Below are 23397 nucleotides of genomic sequence, written 5' to 3' on the forward strand. Positions count from 1 at the left end.
ATTTCATTACTAGCATAATCATTATTATTATCATTATCATCATCATTATTGTTTTTATTATTATTATCATCATCCTTATCATAATGTAATCACTATTGTAATTACTATTAGTATTGTTATTATCATTGTTGATGGTAAAATCTAACCATCATAATTATCATCATAATTGTTTTTTGCAATTGTTATCAAGCTTAATGATTCATTTGTTTACTTATGCTTGGACTGTTGTTAGTTGTAAACAGAGTTAAGTATCTTCCTACTCAAAACCTCCATATTGACTGACCACTCGTCCTCCCAGATTCAGTTTCCCGGTCCGGCTCCCGATGTTCTTCACAAAGAAACCAAACAGCAGAGGGTTGAGAGTTAACTGAACCTTTATTGTTCCTTCTCCAGCTGATGAGGTTCCAGTCAGATCGCCGGCGCGTCCCGCGTACAGTAAAGTGCCGAGCTTCATTTAACAGCCTAATGCGGCTCCACAACCGCCAGCCAATCATAAACACCGGCGGATTCGCTCATCACCAAATCTGCCAAATTTCTTTTTTCCTTCCTCCAGAAAACAGACAAACCCTCAGTCTCTCGAGCACTTTGGATGAAACAGCTGTGTATAGATGCCGGAGATGAAGTTCAGCTGCTAATGCACATATTCACGTTCGATGTATCTTCCATCTGATGCCTCGCAGGGATGGAATGGAGCCGAGCGGGTGAGAAGCTGCGACCGTGTTGAGGAAAGTCGGGTAAAGTAACAACTCCACCTGTCATGCGCGTTCAAATGCGAAACCCCTGCTTCATCCAAGATGTCTGAGTTAAAGGCATTCATGCATTTGGCAACTGTTTTCTTTTACGACTTGTTCAGGGGAGGAGAAACGGGAGGTGGGGGGGGAAAGCACTTTGTGGTGGCTCGGGAAACACCGGAGGCGTCGCCTGCGTCTGTCTCACGGGAAAATCGGACAATCGCAAACAAACCTTCGGCAGAAGATAACGTTCATGACCAACACGTGAATGGAAAGAGAAAAAGCGCAGCGGAAACGACTCGCTCATCTTTCGGTTCATCCTCTCACCCGACGGCGGAAAACTAAAAACAAAACAGTCAATGTTATCGGAGCTAGGCAAGTTGTGTTTTTTTTTTTTATGAAAATATAAAGAGCGATGACTCTCAACCCGAGCGAACGAAGAGACGGAACCAAATCACGGTAAACTCAATGAAAATGCCGACATTCTTGAAAAAAAGCACCTGCTCGCTCCGCCGAGGTCCGAACGATACAGCCAAAGCAAAGGCTTTACCGGGTTCCCCTTCTCCGCACTTTCACCCTCGGCGGCCTCTTTTGAAGAGAAATGTGCTTTGCAAACCACACTCGAGTATAAAACGGGTTTTGGGGGGGGCGATAGAAAGTCGCTCGAGACCAGAAGATACAACGATTTTGAGGGTTAAAAGCTGCGGAGCTGCTTTATGGCAGTGGTTTCAGTCACTGGTGCCAAACTCTTCGGAACTCCAGGCAGGACAAGAGCCAGAAGGCCGGATGAAGAACTTGGTTTTGCCGCGGAACGTTAAAAATCGGCCAAAAATGACGGAGGGCGGGGGAGGTTGGGGGTGGGCTCCTGCTCAGGAGGCGTCAAAATCGCAAATCTGTAAAAGATCGCCAATCAAGTAGGTGATGTCATGCAAACGGGGTGTACTTGTACACCTAAGTTTGATAGAATCGTCCGAAAACGGAGCGTAACGTGATTACTTTGCTCTCAAGATATGAGCGAGTTTACGACGGATGGGGAACTTTCTTTCAGGCGGATTGAGTACATTTCGGATGAAGAAACTAAGAATACCGACATGTAGCACTCAACACCTGATCGGTATGTCCGACGCCTCCACCGTCGACTGGTGTGACGTCGACACCCTCGCGGGCGCTGCAGCTAGGGGTTAATGTTTTCCGTTCCTAACCTGATTCTCAAATAGCCGGTCCAGCGGAAGCTAATTTTACCATTATGACCATGTCTCTGATTATGTTGGATATATTATTTCAGCATTCTCTACGATGATTAAAAAACGTCAAGTGTGCAAGACGATGAGGTTTGCTTTGACTGTATCTGTCACAGAGGGTGTGCTTTGTTCTGAACGGAAACAATGAAATGCCACCGAACTGCAAGAAAGGAAACACATATAGACATATTCATGAACACGTGCACTTATCCTTCACAGCGCTGGCTATGGAATGCATCGTATGGATGATAATCCAGAGAGTCCTCTGAACAAAACTGACATTTCCGAGAGGCTACTTGTGGGCCTCACGATGTAAACAATGACAATCCGATCGAAATGCACGGCCCACCGCTCACCGCCGGTTGTCGTCTTCAGAACAAGTCGCTGTGAAGGATAAGTGTTTATATAAGGCATATTTAAAACGTTGACAGAGCGCCTCCTCCGAAGAGGACTTCTTCTGGATAAATAACGGACGTCCGTCTCCATTTTGTTTTCCCCCTTTTCTGTCTAATTTCCACAAACATCTTCCAGAGAGGGGAGACTCACTGGTCTGGTGGAACCGGTCGATTGCGGAGTCCTTGAAGAGTCTTCCTCACGGGACACGAAGATAAAGATGGTGCTACATTCAGAGGTTGAGGCTGAGAAGAGCCACGAGGAGCAGGGAGAGCATGCTGAGGGACTGGGCAGCCGTGACTCCTCCTGCTGGCGAGACACAGTCATTTTGTTATGTGATATCAATCAAGTGCAAACACTTCAAGATTACCCCAAGCTAGCTTCTTGTTATGCTGACATTGTCATTTCATTGATAAATATTGAATTGTATGCCTGTAACCTTCAGCCTAGTCAGGCGGAGGGCTACCAGCATGGAGCTGCAAATCCGTCCGAGGTAAAAGGCAGCGTTTTCTCACCACTGCTGCCAAGGGCTTGCCCTTGGGGGCATGCTGGGAGTGTGGGAGCCTGATGTGCACGGAAGGTGTCATCAGCCGGTGTTTTTTATTAAACGTTGATGAGAGGCTTCATCATGTTACTGTATGCAAAAAAACCTAAATATACAATAAGGCTATGTATGCTTTTTTTTTTTTTTTTTTTTTAGGATACTACCCTCTCACTCTCATGCCAGCCCAGCGTCAAAGTGTTGTTTTGACGACCTCGGACAGGAGAAAGTTCTGGACCCATGAAGTATTTGTTGCAAGTTGAAGTTTATGAAGTTCTGCAGAGATGAGCTTTATGGAGAGGTTTTGGGAAATCTGCAGAGGGCAGTTCATGTATTCGTGTATTCATCAGGATCAACGACAGATCCTTTCAGTAAGCAAATGATGGGATGTAGTCGTGGGCCATCAAGATAGGTGATAACCGACACTGGCTGATGGCAGGGTGGCCACAGATCTCAGGCGATAGCATATCAGAGCTTGAAACTATCACTTGGGGCAACTGTGGCTCAACTGGTAGAGCTTGGCACCCCTTCCAACGGCAAGGTTGGCGTGTCCGAGTGTCCTCAAGCAAAACACTGAACCCCCAGTTGCTCCCAATGATCTACTTAGCGCCTTGCGTAGCAACTCCGCTACTGTAGCATTTCAACATAAAGACCTGGCATTTCGGATTTGCTTGTGAATGTGATGCGAGCTTGTTACCGTTAATTTCAATTCGTGCCACGGCCCCGTCTCCTCCTTCCGTGTGGGCACGCACCTCCACCACGTAGCTTCCGTTTGTATACAGGGGAAGCTCAATGTACCTCCGGCTGGTGGTGTATAGCTTGCCTGCGGAGTGTCCCTTCTGCCTGTATAACACCTGTATGCACACATACAAAAGGAAGGAATCGTCAGGCCGGAGGCATCTCCTGTCCACCAACATCGGCGCTGCGTCGGCACTCACCTTGTAACCGTCTACCGATGCCTCGCTGGCAAGGGACTCCACGTGGTCCCAGACCACATTCACCGACTGCCCCTTCGACTTTTTCACAGTCAACTTTGGGGGTTGACCTGGAGCTGAGAGGAGAAACAGCGAGAAGAGAATGTTAAGATCTCTCAGACGTGGGTGCTGGACAGACATGGTTATCGTCTCATACGGACAACCTACGGGGTTTCTTGGTGTGGAGTTGCAGGTGCGAGCTGGGAGGTCCATATCCCGCGGAGTTGTAGCCCCGAACCTCAATGAGGTAAAGAGTGTCGGGCCTCATTCCCTCCAGCCTGGTTTGGTTTTCCGTGCCGGACACGGACACCTTCTGACCCCCCCTTTCACTGTCCTCCTGATTCCTCCAGAATCTCACCTGGGGCGCCAACGTTTTCATCGACGACAACCATCGGGTTACAGACGGGAAATAATCGCGAAAACACGTCAGATGTTTTCGTTTTTAAAATCAAATGCATTGTTGCCTGTTTTCTTGTATCAAACTGTGAAAGGTGTTTATGTTGTGTCACCATTTTGTCATTTAAATGTCACAACGCCGCAGTCTTCTCCACTACCAACCTGGTATCCGTCCACATTGCCTTTCGCAAGGGGCTGCCACCATATGGTAGCCTCTGTGGCGGACAGAGCTCTCCCATCGACACTGGCAGGCGCTTCTGATGGAGCTAAAATTATACAAAAATATAGAGATAAACCGTGACAGTGTATATATTAGTCACTTCCATGATATTAATCTATCGCTGGGGGAAATAATAGACAGAATATGTCTTTAGTCCAGATGTCCCGAACTGGACAGACCCCTTCGATGACTTCCTCATCTCCTGGAGGGAGATTGTACCTTTTAGATAAAAACACTCGGCCCCCAGAAAACGTGACCAACGGGAGAAGCAAAGCCCTTTAAGCTGTAAGATGTGGTTACCATAGCAACAAGACATGGTTACCAGCAGCTATCTCAAACTTCCAATCAGTGAAAGTTAATAACCGGGCTAACTGCTCGGCATCCTTTAGTGAATTGTCAGCGTTCCAGTTCAGGGATGATGATAATCACCCCACAAAGACGGGGAGCCAGAGATGAGGGTGGGCTCATTTTCAGGAGGAATCAACCCCCCGCACAGCTACGGCCCGCTGCTCCTGCTAAATGGGTTATACCATGCGAGTAAGCCGTAGCGCTAAGTAGCTAACACTGACAGACCCTAATAAAATGTTTCCGTAACAACAACAGAGGATGGTGTGAGATGGTTGGTTTGTCCTGGTATCCAGATCCACCAAGGTTTTAGCTCCTTACCATCTTGTGCAGAGAAGATGAGCGCCGTGACACTGTAGGGCCCTTCCCCCTCGCTGTTGAACGCTTTGACTTTGACTTGGAACTCCGTTGATGGCGGGATGCTCGAGTCCTTGTGGACGTAGTGGTCCGCCTCGGGCTCCGCGACCGTCACCTGCGTCCACACGTTGCTGGCGGTGGGTTTGAAGGCCACGATGTAGCCAAAGTCGGGACCGTAGTAGTACTGCTGCTGCACGGGCTGAGGAAAACATGCACAATTTAATTTTTTGGGGAAAATTGGTGGCGCTCCTGTCCATTCAGGACATTCCTCTGCTGTAGCTATGTTGTACTTTGTACTTTTGTACTTTGAGACGGGGGACGACAGGATGGAGTTAGCTTCTCAGATTTTTGAAATTCCGCCCCGGGATCGGGCCAGAGGGGCGCCACCAGCACAACATGTCCGACATATGTTTAGGCTAGGCTCCTTCGGTTAATCTCGACAAACAGCTCCAAATCCCCCGGGATTCTAGCGTATCCACATGGGTTTATGGGACCGGATGGTTGTGTGTTCCATCAGCCAGAAGAAGAAGAAGAAGAAGAAAAAACAGACTCATCTCTTTGTTCATTTTGTTTTGTCGCCAATAAGTAAGAAGTACCGATCAATATTAGAAGAAGTAATATCTACTTATACACTCTAAATATCATAATCAATGTCTTCTTCTTCTTCTTCTTCTTCTTCTTCTTCTTCTTCTTCTTCTTCTTCTTCTTCTTCTTCTTTCGGCTATTCCCTTTATGGGTCACCACAGGGAATCAACTTTCTCCATCCAACCCTATTCTCTGTATCCTCCTCTCTCACAACAAATGCCTTCATATCCTCTCTCACTACATCCATAAATCTTCTCTTTGGTCTTCTTCTAGACCTCTTGCCTGGCAGCTCCAATTCCAGCATCCGTCGACCGATACATTCACTATCCCTCCTCTCTACATGACCCAACCATTTCAGTCTGGCTTCTCTGACCTTCTCTCCAAAACATCTAACATGTGCTGTTCCTCTGATAGACTCACTCCTGATCCTATCCATCCTGGTCCCTCCCAAAGAGAACCTCAACATCTTCATCTCTGCAACGTCTAGTTCTGCCTCCCGTATTAACTTATTCTGCTGCGGAAAAATTCGGAACCTACCGTCCATGTGATGCTCAGCTCCCGAGTTGTCCCCCCGCCGCCGCCAATGTCCAAGGGCACTGCCATGGGAGCTGCAACGGGATGCAAAGGGTGAGGGTCCGCACACAAGAAGCTCAACACCGCACTTTGCTTTTTGCACTTGCTGTGCACGTATCATACCTGCCTCTGCGGGACACCCACCTCTACTGGAGTCTACTGGCTTACTTTCAAAAATATTCTGTCACTCTATCTAACAGGACCTGTGAACGTAATTTCACGATTCATTTTCTGCGCGTGGTTTAAGCAGTTCTGCTGAGAAAACGTAGACCGACGCAAACTGATCTTCAGCTGAGCACTGAGATGATCATCTCCAAGAGATGACACTGGCTCTCGCGCTTGGGAATCTTATTTGCCGGAAATCATACCTGTGGCCAAGGTTTTCTCTCGCGGCGAAGGGCTGCTCGGCTCTCCGGTGCCCAGCGTGTTGGTGGCAATCACCCTGAACTCGTACTCGGTCCAGGGGAGCAGATCCACCACCGTGGCCGTCTCGGAGTTCCCCTCGACGTCTGCAGGAGCTGCGGGAGAAAAGTGTTGAATGGTCAAACGTGCAAGAGTTTAAAACAGCAACGTGGAAAGAATTAAAATCCGTGATGCTCTCACAAGTGGTGGCGATCTTCCAGGCATGACTTGAGAAGGAGTCCCTGTACTGGACGGTGTATCTGGAGATGGGGCTGTGGTTGTCGGCGCCTCGGCTCCACTGCAGGGTGGCGCTCCTGGCGGTTTTGTCCAACACCCGAACACCGGCCGGGGCACCGGGAGGGCCTGGATCCACAAGAGGAACCACGGAATGACAAGGTGAGGTCGTCACAAGGGTGCAGGACAGAATTGAAGCCGGTCAGATGTCGCCCTCGACCCTTCACATGCTTCTAACTCACATTATGTGAGCCAATGTGCTCACATTGACTTCTAACCTATAAATGGCCAATCGCTAAACTGAGAGTTTAGATGGAAATAGCTTCTAGAGCCCCTTGAACAATGTCATATGTTGTGACCAAGGTTTCTCGCTTAAAGCTCTCCAGCGTATCTGAACAGGGGTAAAAAGCATGGGCCTCCCTTTGGACCATAAAAGGAGGCTGATGGACAATCCAGACCATGTCGGGGTCAGGAGTCTGAAGCCAGCAATTTATTCCAAACCAGGAATACGAGCTGTGTTGTAGAAAACGGAGGTGAGAGCGACCGTGTTGTCTGGTTCAGAGACTCCAAGGAGAAGCCAGGAGACAGAGCTGGAGGCTCTTTCACCGCAAAACCAAAATATTTGGAGCAGAAAAACAGCATTGGGTGAACGATAAAAAACATAGAAAGACGTGGCCGGATGAATGACTTCCAAAGAAAAAACTGTGTACTCAGATATTTAGACCAGCCGATCGACTTCCAAACGGATCATTGACGATGAAGAACTACTGCTTATTCTGTTCATTCAAGCTGACCCTTTTCTGCATCCTCACTTGATAAACTTGACCCGTTAATGTGTGTCCACACTGTGTTTGAAGCATTTCCACCCTTTCCAGCCTCTGGATGCGGTCTAATATAATCGCGTCCTTTCTCCCAATCTGTGTCCATCTCCAAGAATGGACGCTGACATGGTTTCATGCACAGAACGCTACATCAGAATTGTAACCGTGTAGATCATTGTTGATCTGAGATTCATTTTCACTTCATACTTTCAGCATATTCTCATACTTTTGAAGTCCTTGAATCAGAATCAGAAAACGGCAACATCAATAATAAAATGTAAAGAAAAAAAGGGGGTTTTGCAGGGTTGCTGGGAATTGAGGAGTTGGGCATCTCCAAGGACGAAGGTTGCCCATCTGCAACCAGAGGGGAGCCGCTCGAAAGCCGGGTGTATGATGTGGAAAATGGGACATGCAGCCCTTCACGCGTCTGGACATATTGAGTCTCCAATAAACCTCCTGCATGTTTTTGGACCTTGGGAAGAACCCCACAGAGACATGGGGAGAACATGGACGCTCTATGGGCTCAAACCAGGAGACCTTCTCCCTGTGAGGTGAAAGCACTGCACTCCGCGCTCCATGTTATTAATATTTGCGTAATTGCGACTCACCTCGAACCACCAGCTGAGCAGAGGCGGTCGTGTTGTCGACGGGGGTCTGCGCGGTGCAGGCGTAGCGTCCGGCCAGGTTCAGCTGGGCGTCCTTGATCAGCAGCCCCCCGCTCGAGCTTCCATTCTGCCCACAAGCACACAACCAAGAACAGTTAATCCTGGAGTCAAGAAAAGTCCAACAGAATCTGGGAGGTCATGGCAATATTAAAAATCTGGATCACTGCTAAATCATAATGATTTATCCTTTATTAATCCCTCGTGGGGAAATTTGTTATCCGCAATTAACCCATCATACATGAACCGTGAGCATTAGGCTACTGTCCATCTGCACCAGGGGTCCGGTGTCTTGCTAAACAACTCTTCGCCACACTATGAGGAGCCAGGAATCAAATGTTCATTTGCAAAGACGATTGCTCTACCTCCTGCGCCACAGCCAGTAGTCATCTTTCCATATCGGAAATAAAAAAAAAGAAGGCCTGTTCCGATGTTGTACCAATGAAAAACAAAATATAAAAGTCAAATTACACTGAAAGGCCAAGGAGGGTAGACTTTTGCATTTAGATGCATTCTGCTGCCTCTAATAAGTGGTGATGAAAAAGCACTACGAAGTTTGCTTTTAAATCAAAAGCTTAAAAGGATATTCAAAATGCACGTTTTAATACCAATGAGGATGAAGAGCAGCTGTTTCATCCAGGACTTTAACATAAATGTCAAAAGGTACAACTAGTTCTTTTTAGGCTTTCAATGGGTTCATTTTGCTGCTTTTGTGTACAGTATCATGACCAAATGTTATTTTGAAACATTAAATTGAGTTTATTCAAGTGTAGACTTTAACTGACTCAATTTTGGAGCATGTTAGAAGAATCAAACGTGTATTCTGATAAAGGTGAAAAGTGACTTTTATATGTAAACAAGTTGGAAATAAATGTATTCTACATAAATAAATAAGAAAACTCTCAGTGCAGAAGAAACAAACTTAAACTACGATACCAAATACAAAAACCTCACTTTAACTGTGTTTAAAAAGCTAAGAAATACCATAAAAACACACCAACCGGATCCAGTTATTTTGAGGCAAAATATAAATTGTCTGTCATCCATGACAAACCACAAGATACTGTTTTGCAGGCAGAGTGATAAAGGAGAAGGGTCGGGTGACACCAGCTGGGACAGATGTTACCACATTGTGGACAAATTCAAGCTGGGGCTTCTTCTTCTTCTCCCATGTTGAGGAGGCAATGAAGCCGTCGATTTCTCTCTCCTTCCGCTGAGAAGCCTCACCAGAATGTGTTCGTAATGTTGGTTCTGGTCGTGGCTGTCGATGACCTGGCCATCCAGGGACCAGATGAAGGTGATGTCCAAAGAGGGGTCATGTGACGCGGCGCACTGCATCAGGGCCTTTTCGCCCACTTTAACGTCGGCATTGGACGGAGCCAAGGTGATCTTTGTGGCCTCTGGGGAATCAAAACAGGGACAGAGGACCTTTAAAAATGAAATGACAAAACTGTTGAGCTCAGTTATAATATCGTTTCTGGATGTTATGGTTTAGTTTTGCCTTTCTCTGACAAACGTAAGCTTGTGGCTTCGGGGATGTTTTTAGGTTGACATCCTGTTTCTGCGACGCGCCACTCCTGCTTCTCCAGCAGGCGGCCTCTTCTGCTGATGCCAGGGAACAATCTTATTGCGTTGTGTGTTCCATGCGTCCAACCAGATCCAACCAGATGGACAACGGCCAATTGCTGACATTCCATCGCCATACCGACTGCTACCTTTTTGCGGAAAGCAAATCTGGACCTTCCAAATTATAGCAACGGGTTGTATCTTCCTTTACCCAGAGGTGGAAGCACATGGTGAGGAGTGTGGTGTTTGCATGAAACCAACAATGGGACTTTATTTTTGGACAAAGTGACGGCATCCCAAAAAAATTGCCAAAACAAATGTAAATCCAAGAATGTGTGATGAAGCAGAGATTTCAGGGGCTGGAGGTTGAAGAACCACCCCAGCACCTTTAGCTGTCCTTGAAAAGGCAAAAAAGGTGTCATGTGCGTGGATGTCCAGAGGGGGGAAGACAAGAGCTTCTCAAGAGCTTCTTACCCGGCACTGATGAATTTACAGTCTCCAAGGAGATGATTGATACGGGACAACTGAGGTTACGTAGCTTAAGAACGACAAGCGAACCGGGAGCTACAGCTCCCTAATGACCTGAAGACGTCACAAGGGAACTCTGAAGACCTCCCTCTCCTCCTCCAGTTCTTGGGGGATTCAAACATGCTTCCTTCATGTTCCTTGAGTTGAATGATGTCCACTCATCGCGCCCGACATATTTTCATTTTCTCGGTCACATATCAAATAGAGACATATGGCATTCGGCCTGCGATCATCTAAGCAATTTTGGGTCTCCAATGAACCTTCACCAAGTGTTCGGACCGTGGGAGGAACCCGGAGGAACCCCACTCGGACACGGGGAGAACATGGAGACTCCACACAGAAAGGCAGTCCTACCGGGGACCTTCTTGCTGTGAAAAGAAGGCCACGTCAAGAATACCCAACCTACTTTTGACTTAAATTACAATTCGCGTTTTTTAATTACAAATCCACGCCTTACTTTAGGAAATACACTATTTCTGGTTTGGTTTGGTATTTCCGAGCGGACGAAAAGATGTGGAGATGTTACCGACCTCTCACCAGGAGCGAGCCGGTGCTGCTGGCCTTGCCCCGGTCGTTCTCCGCGAAGCAGGTGTACCTGCCCTCGTCTTCACGGGTCACGTTGAGGATCTCCAGGCTCCCGTCATGCCAGATGAACACCCTGAGGAGAAATCCAGTGAGTCACAATGCAGATCGTAGAGACACAGACACGGCGGACAAGATATCACCCTCCCCCCCGCCCCCCAAAGTGGATGCGGCTCCGAACTTTGGGAAATTAAAATGCTTCAAAAGTGATGAAACAGCTCTGAATTTTGAAGATTATACGTGTGTGAGGAATGAAAGTCGGGGGTGTCTGAGCTCCCAGATTAGACTAGTTCTGTCGTGCGAGGAGCACGAGACGGGGGTTTTACGCATCCCATCTGTATATGTTGATGAGGCTGGGAGGGGGGCTTTATGTCAGCCAATGACAGGCAGTAAATTAGTGCGCAGACTGACTGACGACCCTAAATGCAAAGGCTCTTCTGGCAAACGTAGAGCTCTCTGGGGATCCGGAGCTTATTTACATCCCTGAAATCTGCAAATGCAAAAGCGGGGAATCTCTGATTCCTGTCCTTGTGTTAATATGACCCAGATATGAAGAAAAGCAGCAGCTTTGAGGAGGTCTGCTGGGGTAAATTCCGTTTAGCTAGCCTGGGAAAAACGTCGGGCCATCGTAATGATACATGAATACCATCCGCATTTCATGTATTTAAAAAAAAAAGGAGATAGGAGACGGCCGTGGAGGGATTAGTAAACCTCCATTCAAACATCTGGACAATTCAGGATCTCCAATAAACCTTTTTGGAGAATCCTCTACTCCACCACCAGGCTGCCATGGCTTGGAAAAGTCAAACATTTTGAGAAAAGTGGAGTTTTGGACTCCACATCCTGGGGAAATGCTTATTTTAAAGAAAACATCTCAGGACATACTTATTTCCCATATGTCTAAGCCCTACCTGCTGGAGTTGGAGAGCAGCTCGGTGTCTTTGCTCCAGGCGACAGAGGGCTTCGGAGCAGCTTTGGGTCGACACTCGATGACCACCCGGCCGTTCCTTGCCGCCATGACTTGTTTGACCGGGTTGTTTTCGAACGTGGGAGCGCAGGCTGGAGAAGGAGCGCAGCTTGGATTAGTCGAGCACACGTTCATCACTAGTTCAAAACGGTGCGTTCCTTTCGCTCGGGCCTCGGAGACCGACGCTCCGGGCCGACTGACTCACCGAAAACCCTCAGCTGTGCGTTGGCGAAGATGATTCCGTGGCGATTCTCTGCGATGCACTGGTACATCCCCGAGTCTTCGAACGTTAGGCTGCTGAACCGCATCTCCTTTCCGTTTAACTTCAGAGGAAGACAGGAGCGGCCCATCGGCAACACCTCAATCCTAAATTTCATCATTTCTCCAAGATCGAATCTAACTCGGTACATCAAACCGCCGGTTGCCATGCCGTCGTCAGTCCACGGTGAATAAAACAGCCTCCCACACGCTTCAGCCGCTAGCTGCTATGTTCCTCACTGAATGACTAAGTGCTGTTACACAATCCGCACCGGAACCAGAATAACAATGGCGCCGTTCTCTCGTCATGACATGCTGTGATTGTGCCGGCCTCCTATCTCTGCACAACACTTTGACTACACTTCAGAAGAGCTAATTGGCCCGCCAAGCAGCTCTCGAATCCATAAAAGAGGGGAATTACCGGTTCTCCGTTTTTCAGCCAACGTATCTGCGGTTTGGGTTTGCCGCTGGCAACGCAGGACATGGTGTAGTCACTGCCGATGTCCTTCTCTGCGCTGCTGATGTGCTCCACCCACTCAGGGAAAGCTAGAAATGAGGGGACAGAGAAAGCGGTCGTCTTGCTGTTAATAGATGTCAGAACCCGGGGACAACCTTGTCGTGACCGATATGATTGGTTAATTCTTATCAGATGTCCAGACTTGATTTCTTCTTCAACGTCGACCAACTCCAATCCCGGCATTTATATACCGAAAACTCAAAAACTCAAGTCCCGTTGCCACAATGAGCTCCGACAAGAATTAACCAGGACCCGGACGACTGAGAACCTCCATGGACTTTACGATAGGCTATCAAGCTACCTGCGGGATTGTCCTGCAGGTGCCTAGACCTGACCCTGAGTGCCATGAGAACAACACGAGAGACGTAATTTCGGTTGCGTTCCTTTGCTGGATCCCGACTCCAAGTAAGGTGCTTCCGTAAGCATTCTGATGAGAATTTATATGTATCTACACGGGTATGTGGGACCGGCGAGAAAGGAAATAGAAGGAGAATGAAGTCCAGTCTGTACAAGGAGTTATTTGGTGAATTTGGATTTATGCCGTGGAGAACACAACACAAAGCAGAAGTGAAACTTCTACAACTAAAAAACACAGAAATTCTCTATGCACGCAACAGAGTGGGTCTTCTGGAAACTTCAGGGCACTCTATGCACATATCTATGCACGTACGTGCCTGAGGAATTTTAAAAGGGTCGGATAATCCATATATTATCGATATTTTTTCAAGAACGACGTATCGTTTATACAACTGAATGCATCTTTTCTGTTCAACACGTTTCATGTTCGTATACGAAGCGGCACCATTTCCATCTCACCTTCTACATACAGACGTGCGCTGTGGTAGTCCTTCCCTTTGGAGTTCACCGCCTCACACTGATACGTGCCGGCGTCCTCAAACTGGACTTTGTGCAGGAGCAGGTGAGCGCCCTCCATTCGGAGGTCATGGTTGGCCGGCATTTCGCCGTCCAACTTCTTCCAACTGATCTCGGGAACAGGGCTGGTGAAGACAGAAGAGACGGGGACCGGCTTCAGCTTGAAATGAATCGGAGTCCATCAAAATGTGAACAGTAAGGATGATCTCAAAGCCTGCTTTGGAATGTTGTACCTTCTAACTGCAGTAACAAGTCCTGCATCCTGACTTTATTTTCAGAACACCTAACATGTACTGTCCCTCTGATGGACTCATTCCTGGTCCTCTCCATCTTCCCCACTCCCAAGGAGGAACCTCCATATCTTCATAAACATGGCTGGTTGAGCCAACCTGCTTGCACATGTTTGTCTACCTCTTCTTAACACTCAGCGTTGCTCTGGACTGTTGACCCTAAAACCCTCCACCTTCTTTATCTCCACTCCCTGTAGCCTTACCGTTGCAGCAGACATTCATTCCTCTCCTTTCCAGGTCATACCTCCACCTCTCTAGATGTTTCTCCACCTCCCCCTGTTCTCACTTTAGATCACAATATCATCCGCAAACGTCATGTTCCTTGGAGATTCCTAACTTATATCATCTGTCAGCCGGTCCATCACCACTGCAGACAAGAGGGGAGTCAGAGCTGAACCCCTGATGTCCCCCCCAACCTCTTTCTTGAACTCCTCACATCAATATCAAACCTCACCACCGTCTCTCAGCGGTCATACATGTCCTGCACAACTCCTAATATTAATCTCTGCCACTTCAGACTTCCTAATACAACCAGAGTACTTCTCTTGGCACCATGTTGTATGCTTTATCTAGATCGACAAAGGCGCAATGCAGCTCCCTCGGACCCCGTCTGTGCCTCTCTACCAATGTTCTTAAAGCAAATACTGCATCCGTAGTACTCATTCTTGACATAAGTAGTCCAGCCGTGAATCACATCTTTTAAAATTTTAAAACGTTCACTCAAGTAAAGCGAGTCCTCTCTTGCTTACTTGCCCAAAGCGAAGCACTCCAAGGTAACATTCTGCCCCACCAGGGCCGTGGTGTCTGGGAACTTGACGTTGAGGTCAGCAGGGTATTTCCTGATTGGACCTGGGAGAAATAATGTAACAATGTAAAGTTTAAAATCAATTATAGTAATTGAAACATGATTTAGATCAGCGTCCGGGGGCCACAACCGGCCTAATTTGATGTCAAGGGGTCGGACCTGTAAAATCGTAGCGTAATTACCTAGAAGTAACCCTAAGTCCAATTTTTTTTTTTTGTTTCGCTGTAATTATAAAAGCCTTTATGTAATGAACTGTTCCTTTAAAAAATACATGACATTCATGAAGAAAAGTAAGTGCCTCAGTTCTGTCTTCTCAGTTCTCCGTGCATTTTGTTGTATTTGATTTCAGGCAGGGGGCCACAAAATATTGTTCCACGAGTCTGAGACCCCTGATTTAGATAAACCAAAGCAGAATGAAATCTGCATCCCTGTTGACACGACGGAGCATCATTATTTGCGCGAGGTAGCACAACGTCACGTTCATTTAAACATCAGAGGGTCCAAGCAACATGTCGGCTCTGCTTCATCCCCACCTCTTTGGACGCGGTTTGGATCTGCCACAGGTGGGGAAGGCCAGAGCCGAGATGTCAGAGTCAACTTCAAACATCAGCCCGGGCTCCGGCGGGAGGGAGTTAAATCAGGCCTTATTCCATATTCATGCCTTTTACTCCGAGCCATACGAGTGAAAAGAGAATTACTGCATGAGAGATGAAGGCTTTACTTTTAGTTCTCTATCTCTGGCGGCATCTGATGTTCCCACTCGTTTCTCATGGCTCCGGTCTTACCGCCGGTTCTTTCCTGTCAGATAATTTAGTACCGCAAATCCAATTGAAAGACACGAAACGACGTGAATTTATCACATCGCGTTCATCAATGAGGTCATTTCCTGCAACCATGTCATCATCTCTCACTTCTACTTTCAAGCACCGTAACCAAAATGATTTATCTTATTTAATTCAACCTATTTTAGGGTTAAAAACTGAACCACATCCGGGTTGGTAAGAATGTAACTGGTCTCAGGGGGAATTCTCTTCAAAAAATGCGCTCTTCTCCAATCACTGTGACAAAAAGTTAAAATAAAACCTGCTGTTCACCAACACCGGCGAACCTCACGAGTGACGCCATCACTACATTTCTCGGGATGATATCTGGTGTCAGTAGGTGTCACTGCGCCACCGGTTCCAGCGGGAAATAACATGTTTAAGGCCGGGGCGATGACGGAGTATTTATGGTGCATGAGCTGCACGCCTGTCACTGCAAGCTGATAAATACAGCATGCAGTAGATATTATGAAATTTTAATTTTCTTCAGACGTGAAACAGTTGTGAAATAAATTCATTTTATTTATGCAGCTCCAAATCACACCAAAGGTTACCTGGAGGCAACTTTCACAGAGCGGGTGTGGGCCATACTCTACATGAATGTTTAGTAGATCAATGTGCGGAATAAACCGAGAAAATTAGCATTTTGTATTTTTTCCCTGTGATCCTGCCGTAGTCGCCGTCGTAGCAAGTCGTCTTCTAATTACGAACGCAGGATTTAAATCTTCGCTATAATGAACCGGCATGTTGTCTAGACAAGACTGAACATGATATTTACACATATTTTTAACCAACAGGTCCCCTTCCAGTGCTATTTCATTCTCATTCTGCAGCATCACTCATAAGATAAAACACAAATTACTCTATAAGTAAGTATTATTACAATTACTTTCATTGATAATAACCAGTTAATGGTGGCAAGATCCACCAGTATATCAATAATGGCCCAATGGTTTAAATAAGTACTAACTGATTAAGTGATTGATTGATTGATTGATTAATTGATTGATTGATTGATTGATTGATTGATTGATTGATTGATTGATCGATTGATCTGCTGCAGGAAAAGGCTAGTTGTCGATAAAGATGTGACAAAAAGCCTTGGATAGCAATAACAAGTACCACAGTGGACAGACTGAAACTACATCTGCATTGGGAGGGAATGGCGTTTTGCTCCACCTGTTGAAAATAACTGACTTTTTTTTCCCTCTTGGAAGCATCTCCTAAACTACCAAGTAGTTTTGTCTCGCCTTGGGAGGGGGATTTTAGCCGCGTGAAAGCACTTTTGCTAAGTTAAACACGACATCTTGGCGGCTACAACGTTGAACGCTCAACAAGCCGTTGCGTACTGTAGCATTTGGGAGTTTGAAGGTGCGCGGTGGGGACCTGAAAGCTAAACAAGGAGCCTTAGGCGTTATGAAGGCTTCACCGACGTAAATAAAGCTACTCACGTTCACTCAGAGGCACAAGGGGGATGTAGTTGGAGAAGACACTCTTGGAAATCGAAGAGCTGGACGCAATGCAGGAGTAGTTGCCGCTGTCTAAGGACTCGACTTTGGAGATATAGAGGTTGCCTGTTATCTGGGACACAAAGCGCCTGTTGTCCAGCGGGATGAAGGTGGGGAATTCATTGAGGATCCATCGGAAAGACAGGTCGGCTGTAAAAGCAGGAGATGCGACACAAAACCCTCCGTCAATCAAGGCGGACGGCTCGGCTCAGGGACAGCGGTGAAAAAGAGCCGACGGATTTGAATGCCACTTTGAAAAATATGAATACAAGCACAAAAAGCAAGAGTGTGCGTCATGAAGCGGAGTTGTTATTTAAGCATTTAGTGACCTTTCAGATAATATCTAACTCTTTTGTCTGGGAGGCATAAAGAGCTATGATTGCCGTGGAGCCGGGGTGGGTTGCGCTTTCAGAATCCTGTCTAACGGATTTGCATTAGAGTGTGGAAAAGCATGCGCTTCTGTTATCAGGCCAATGGCTATTTGTGACTAATAGTGATGCTAATAAGGAGGGGAACAATTTAATGAAGAGTCCGAAAGCGAAGATCGTGCAAAAGGAGATCTTTTAGATTAAGTATGCATGAAAACAGTCCAATTAAGTGCCACTCGAAACATTCGTTTCACCTGGATGATGCGGCGGGGGGGCACACAGCAGCACTGCCCCCTGGCCCTCCTTCACATACACCGACTCCCTCTCCTCCGACGAGAAGAGATCGAGATCTGAAAAAGCGGAGAGACGCGATTTTCGCAGTGGATTCGACGTTGCCGACGATAATTCATATCCGATGACGTCATGAAGCCAATTCAAAGAGAGCGCTGCATCGTCCACAAAACAGTATGAAGACACGTGTGAGGTGATACCAGAGGATCCCTTGACTAACAAGAATATAGACTGCCGTATTTTCCGCAATATAGGGCGCACCTAAACTCTTTAGTCTTCTCAAAAAACGCCAGTGAGCCTTATAATCCAGTGCGCCTTATATATGGATCACTATTGAGCCGCAAGAGGTCTCGCAGCTACGGGAAGCAGCCGCCGACTCCATTTTCTCCGTAGAAGAAGTAGCGCGCGGTGCATGCTGGGATATTTGAATGCAGGATTTTACATTTGCGTCCATTTTCATTTCCATTTGTGTGTGCACGTTGCCAAAGTAGCAGCGACGAAAACAGTCTTTACACACTTGTGTGTGTGTAAAGACCCCAAAATGGCACCTTTCAAGAGACACGCTTACAATGCAGAGTTTAAACTCAAGATGATCGGTCACGTAGTAGAACATGGGAATAGAGCAGCAGCGAGAGAATTCAACATGAACGAATCTATGGTGCAGAAGTGGCGGAAGCAATAAGATGACCTGCGCCAAGTAAAGAAGTCCAAACGGAGTTTCTGAGGAAACAAAACAAGATGGCCACAGTTGGAGGACAAACTCGAACAATGGGTTGTTGAACCGAGAGCAGCAAGTAGAAGCATCTCTATAGTCACAATTTGAGCGAAGTCTACAGTGCTAGCTAGTGACATGAACATCAATGAATTTAGAGCCGGCCCTTCTTGGTGTTTTCGTTTTATGAAACGCTTTGAACTGTGACAAATTGGGTTGGAAATACATTGTTTGAACGCAGGCGGCGCAAATACCGGTAAGAGCTACCGCTGCATACGGTACCGTATTGTGAATGCACTAACTTGTTTTGGGAGTGAACGGAGTTGTCAGAACGTTGGTTTGTATTCTATTAATAAAGTTTGACTGACTTATCTGGCTGTTTAGTTGATATTCCCTTTAGCGCAGCTCCATTTGGTGGTTGCAAAACGCAACCCCAGCCACCACTGTGGCTTCTATTCTATGGGCCTTATAATGCGGTGCGCCTTATATGTGATTTTTTTTTTTTTTTTTTTTTTTTTTTTTTTTCAAAAATAGGCCATTCATTGACGGTGCGCCTTATATATAGTGCGGAAAATACGGTGCGCTTTATAGTGCGGAAAATACGGTAATTTATTTGGTCTACTCCATTAACGGGACCTCAGTGTCAATCACCAGATGTTTTCGAGTCCCACTCTGGCTGCTGGACGTTGATGGACATCTATAGAAGGAAGGCGGCTCTTCGTGAACTTCATGGCACCGTTTGAGGTTCATAGCAATGTTGTTATTTTGCGCGTAACTACGTCATCTCTTCTGACCATCTTTCCAGAAGATTGGAAGGTTCGCAGCGTCCACGTGAACAGTGAGGATAAAAAAGTATGCTCTGATGCCACATGAGCGTAGGTTCACATGTTTGACCTGTAGGTTCACCCGTGGGCAACTTACAGCCAAACTGGACCGAGGCCTCCCGGCTGACGACAGTGCCGTAGACGTTGGTGGCCGAGCAGGAGTAACGCCCCTCGTGCACATTTTTGACCGGGTTGCTGATGACCAAGTTGAATCCCGCCAAGCTGTAGTGGCTCTGCTCGGCTTCAACGTCGATTTCCTCGCCCTCCAGGAACCATCTGCAAGGGGAGCAGTCCAGGGGGCGTGTAAAATGCATCCCAGTGGAACTGATTTAGGAGATGCCAAGGAGGTGCGATTTGCATACATTTGCATACAAACTGAAATACACATCTAACACAACGGAACATTTTAACAGAAAAATTAGACGAGAGTAACGTTTGTCACAGCTGTGTGAATTTTTTAGATTGCCTCGTCTATGACAAGTGCGTTAGCGGTTTCCATAGCGACAAAGGAATAAGCCACAATGTTGGCCGTTTTTCTGGAAATTTTTGGGAGTGACATAAACAGTAGCATTGCATGCAATAAGTATTGCTGGGTGGTCAAAAGCCTGGCTATGAAATATAGCAGGTATCCAGATGCACGCAGCATGCAGGAAGGGGGGAAAAGGGAAGATGGCTTCATGTGCAACATATGTTACTTGTATGTGGCAGCTGGGCTGGCACTGGCTTGGCAGCCCATGGTGATTTTGTCCTCAGGCGACTCCTCTGGATAGATGGTATCGACCGGCTGCTCCTCAAATACCGGCCCGTGACCTCTGGCTTTGTCTATTGACAACAAAACAAACAACAAGCAACCGGGTTACATTCATACAACCGAGGCACCCGAGTGTGAGAGCTCATCTTCAGTCTGGCAGTTCTGGGACGAGTCCATTAAAAAATGACACCTGGGCTCGGATGTAACCTAAAGGAGGAAGAGAAAAGACTTCTACTTGAGAGCGTTAAATTGTCTTTGTGACACACACAAAGCAATTTCACTGAATCACAACGTGAAATTCGCAGTGACATACCCATCTTCTGCGAGCGGATCTACAATCGCTACAGGAAATGGTAAGTGGATCGCACTGGAAATGCTAACCTGATTGAGCGTGAATACATTTTTATACCTCCGCCCTCAGGGAAATGCGTCCCTCGGTTCGGACTGCCTTTGACACCGTCAACACACTCGTGCAATTAGCCCCACTTACCCATTAAAACAGACGGGCATCACAAGTGATGGCATGAATAAGACATAAATACAATGACGGGTGATGAATATGCGATGAGGCGAGACGTTCCCTGATGCTGATTAGTCTCTCAGATCAAGAGTGAGCGTAGGTGTGACTGCACGAATACCAATGTGAAGTGTGTGCTTGTGCGCGCATTGCGCGAGTGTGTTACCTCCCCCCGTAACCCCTGTAGTCTGGGAGAGCACAGCTGACACCTCCATCGGGGGGGGAGGCTCGCTCTTTCCAACCCTAATATCCCATCATCGTGCGGTCAAAGAAAATCTTTGGACGCCCAAACAAATGCGACCCAAGATAGTTACAGTTCTGAACTTAGATTTGCGCGTCTGCCTCCTGCCAGTACATTACAGTACATTGCAATCATTTAGCAGACGCTTTTATCCAAAGCGACTCCGAAAAATTGCAATTCAATAACTGAAAATCCAAAGTACCAGTTGTCGTTATTCAGAAGTCACCACTCTGTCAAATAACCATCTCAAAACCATATACATACATACTTTAATTTCTTCGTTTTTTTTTTGTTTTTTTTTTGGGGGGGGGGTTAAGTGCGATTGGTGGGGTAGTGCTTGGTGAAGAGGTACGTTTTTAGATCACGTCGGAAGATGGGCAGCGACTCCACCACCGAGGAGCCAAGACCGAGAAGAGCCGAGACCGGTTCGATCGGCAGCCGGGGGCTCGGAGTGATGGGGTGGACGGTCGCCGAGAGGTGGCAGATCGGAGGGGACGGGTAGGGACATCTGGCTTGACCATATCCTGAAGAAAGAGTATACCCTTGTTTTTCGCGGGGGTTACATTCCAAAAAGAACCCGTGATAGGCAAAATCCGTGAAGTAGAAACCTTAATTTTTTTTTACAATTATTATACAATTAAATACTCTATTATACATTGCTGCTGTCGTCCTTATGTTTACTTCTTCCTTCTTTATGGAACGAACGGAAGGTTCATTAATTCCGTAATGCCGACCTACAGCCGCATAGCTTTTACCTTCCCTTAGCATGTTCAGAAGTTTAACTTTATCTGCGATAGATAGCATCTTTCGCTGCCTTTTGGGCAGCGAAAGATGCGGTCCAGAGCATTTTGTCAAACTCGAAATTGCAAGAGAATTTGCACGTACGTAATGTAAATTTGGCAAGCCGTTTTACGTACGTGTACATATTAAACTGCAACGTTATTGACGCACAGGTAGAGAAGGAGAGGAGTGACTTTTTAGCCAATCAGAATGCAGAACGCAACGCACGATGCAAATCCGTGAAGTAGCGAAACCGTGAAAAGTAAACCGCGTTATAGCGAGGGATCACTGTATGATGAGGCTGAGGCCATTCACTGCTCGGTAGGCCAGCACCAGGGTCTTGAACTTGATGCGGGCGGCTACCGGGAGCCAGTTTAGGCACATAAGAAGGGGTGTTCTGTGGGAGACTTTGGGACGGTTGAACACCAGGCGGGCTGCCGCTTTCTGAATACGCTCCTAAGGCCTGATGGGATCCGCTGGGGCACCGGCAAGGAGGGGGTTGCAGTAGTTCAGACGAGAGATGACCAGAGCCTGGATGAGTATCTGTTCCGTATCCTCCGTGAGGAATCTGAGAATCTTCCTGATGTTGTAGAGGAGAAATCTGCAGGAATGTGCGACCGCTGTGACGTTCGCTGAGAACGACAGTTGGTTGTCTCGGACCACACCCAGGTTTCTCGCAGTTGTGGTTGGCCCTGCCACAGCGTTGTCGATGCTGATGGCCGGGTCTCTATGCGGACAACCTTTCCCCGTGAGAAAGAGCAGCTCAGTCTTGTCTTGGTTGAGCTTCAGGTGGTTAGTTTCACTTTTCACAGTGAAAAGTTCCTGTATTGCCCCCCCCCCGTCAGCATGGGGTTCCTCAGGGTTCTCCGGGTTCCTCCCGCAGTCCAAAAACATGCAGGAGGTTCACGGAGACCCTAAATCATGCAGACGTGTTAAAGAGAAGCGGATAGTTGTATAGTTGTCTCTAAATGACAAGTGTATGGTTGTTTGTCCCGATATGTGGCATCCTGCCTCTTGCCCGATGGTAGCTGTGACGGCTGGTAGCTGTGCTCCAGCTCCCCCTGAATGGACGATTCTGAACTCAATCCTAGTTCTGTTTTGGATAATCTCCACGTCTTCGTAGATACTGCGATAAAGATCTCGTTATTGCGACATTCATCCGTTGGCCCTTATATTACAGCACCGTAATTTGCGATGCCAGATGTCCAATCTAACGGTGCTTGAGCCAGACACTTCTCCGCAGACACTTGGTGGGAAAAAATACACTCCCACTCAGACATGGTAGCAGCCAAGAGCACACAACTGTGGAACGCTGCCCACCCCTAGAACCTCATATGCTTATGGGTGGGAGAGAGAAACAAAGGGGGACACATAATAGGGATTTATTGGTTGATAGAAGGCAAATTAAGAGAGAAAAAAATGTAGAAGCTGAGGAATAAAGAATAAAAGAGCAAACATGAATGGGAATTAGACTCCTGAGGATATGGAGTTCATAAGAGCGAGAAGGAATGTGGTGACCTTATTCTGCCCCTGCGCTTTATATAGTCTGAGGGGATCTGGGAAAGATTTTGGTTTGGAGAATAAGTAGGAAGTGAGCAAAGCTCGGCATTGATGTTAAAATAGGAGAAAGAAGAGCTGGTATCCCCGTCCTTTCGCCACGATGTGCGGGGAGACAGAAGGTGTAAGGGAAGCCTCATAGGGCTTCTCGCCTAGAGATATGTCA

At 47.0% G+C, this 23397-nt stretch overlaps 1 protein-coding gene across 2 annotated transcripts in view; it reads right to left on the reverse strand.

Moving 5' to 3' along the window:
• Nucleotides 1-356: 356 nt before the first annotated feature.
• Nucleotides 357-23397, reverse strand: part of cntn1a (contactin 1a) — a 46839-nt gene continuing 23798 nt past the window's right edge. The window contains exons 4-24 of one of the 2 annotated variants that reach the window (XM_086149451.1): nt 20081-20207; nt 19483-19661; nt 17813-17908; nt 17134-17340; nt 14806-14905; nt 13710-13891; nt 12798-12922; nt 12324-12441; nt 12063-12210; nt 11100-11227; nt 9703-9875; nt 8422-8545; nt 6960-7121; nt 6725-6874; nt 6321-6391; nt 5163-5397; nt 4439-4542; nt 4049-4238; nt 3845-3957; nt 3604-3760; nt 357-2671 (exon numbers count right to left, since the gene is read on the reverse strand). In XM_086149451.1, coding sequence (XP_086005577.1) covers nt 2598-2671; nt 3604-3760; nt 3845-3957; nt 4049-4238; nt 4439-4542; nt 5163-5397; nt 6321-6391; nt 6725-6874; nt 6960-7121; nt 8422-8545; nt 9703-9875; nt 11100-11227; nt 12063-12210; nt 12324-12441; nt 12798-12922; nt 13710-13891; nt 14806-14905; nt 17134-17340; nt 17813-17908; nt 19483-19661; nt 20081-20207 — 2963 coding nt within the window. In that variant the 3' untranslated portion in view covers nt 357-2597. Of the gene's footprint in view, nt 2675-3603; nt 3761-3844; nt 3958-4048; nt 4239-4438; nt 4543-5162; nt 5398-6320; nt 6392-6724; nt 6875-6959; nt 7122-8421; nt 8546-9702; nt 9876-11099; nt 11228-12062; nt 12211-12323; nt 12442-12797; nt 12923-13709; nt 13892-14805; nt 14906-17133; nt 17341-17812; nt 17909-19482; nt 19662-20080; nt 20208-23397 lie in introns of both variants that reach the window. The other variant, XM_086149450.1, reaches the window with a different exon arrangement.

The sequence above is a fragment of the Fistularia commersonii genome, chromosome 7, assembly GCF_037954325.1.
Source record: "Fistularia commersonii isolate RoL2024-O1a breed Wild chromosome 7, RoL_Fcom_v1.0, whole genome shotgun sequence".
In the NCBI taxonomy this organism is placed as follows: domain Eukaryota; kingdom Metazoa; phylum Chordata; class Actinopteri; order Syngnathiformes; family Fistulariidae; genus Fistularia; species Fistularia commersonii.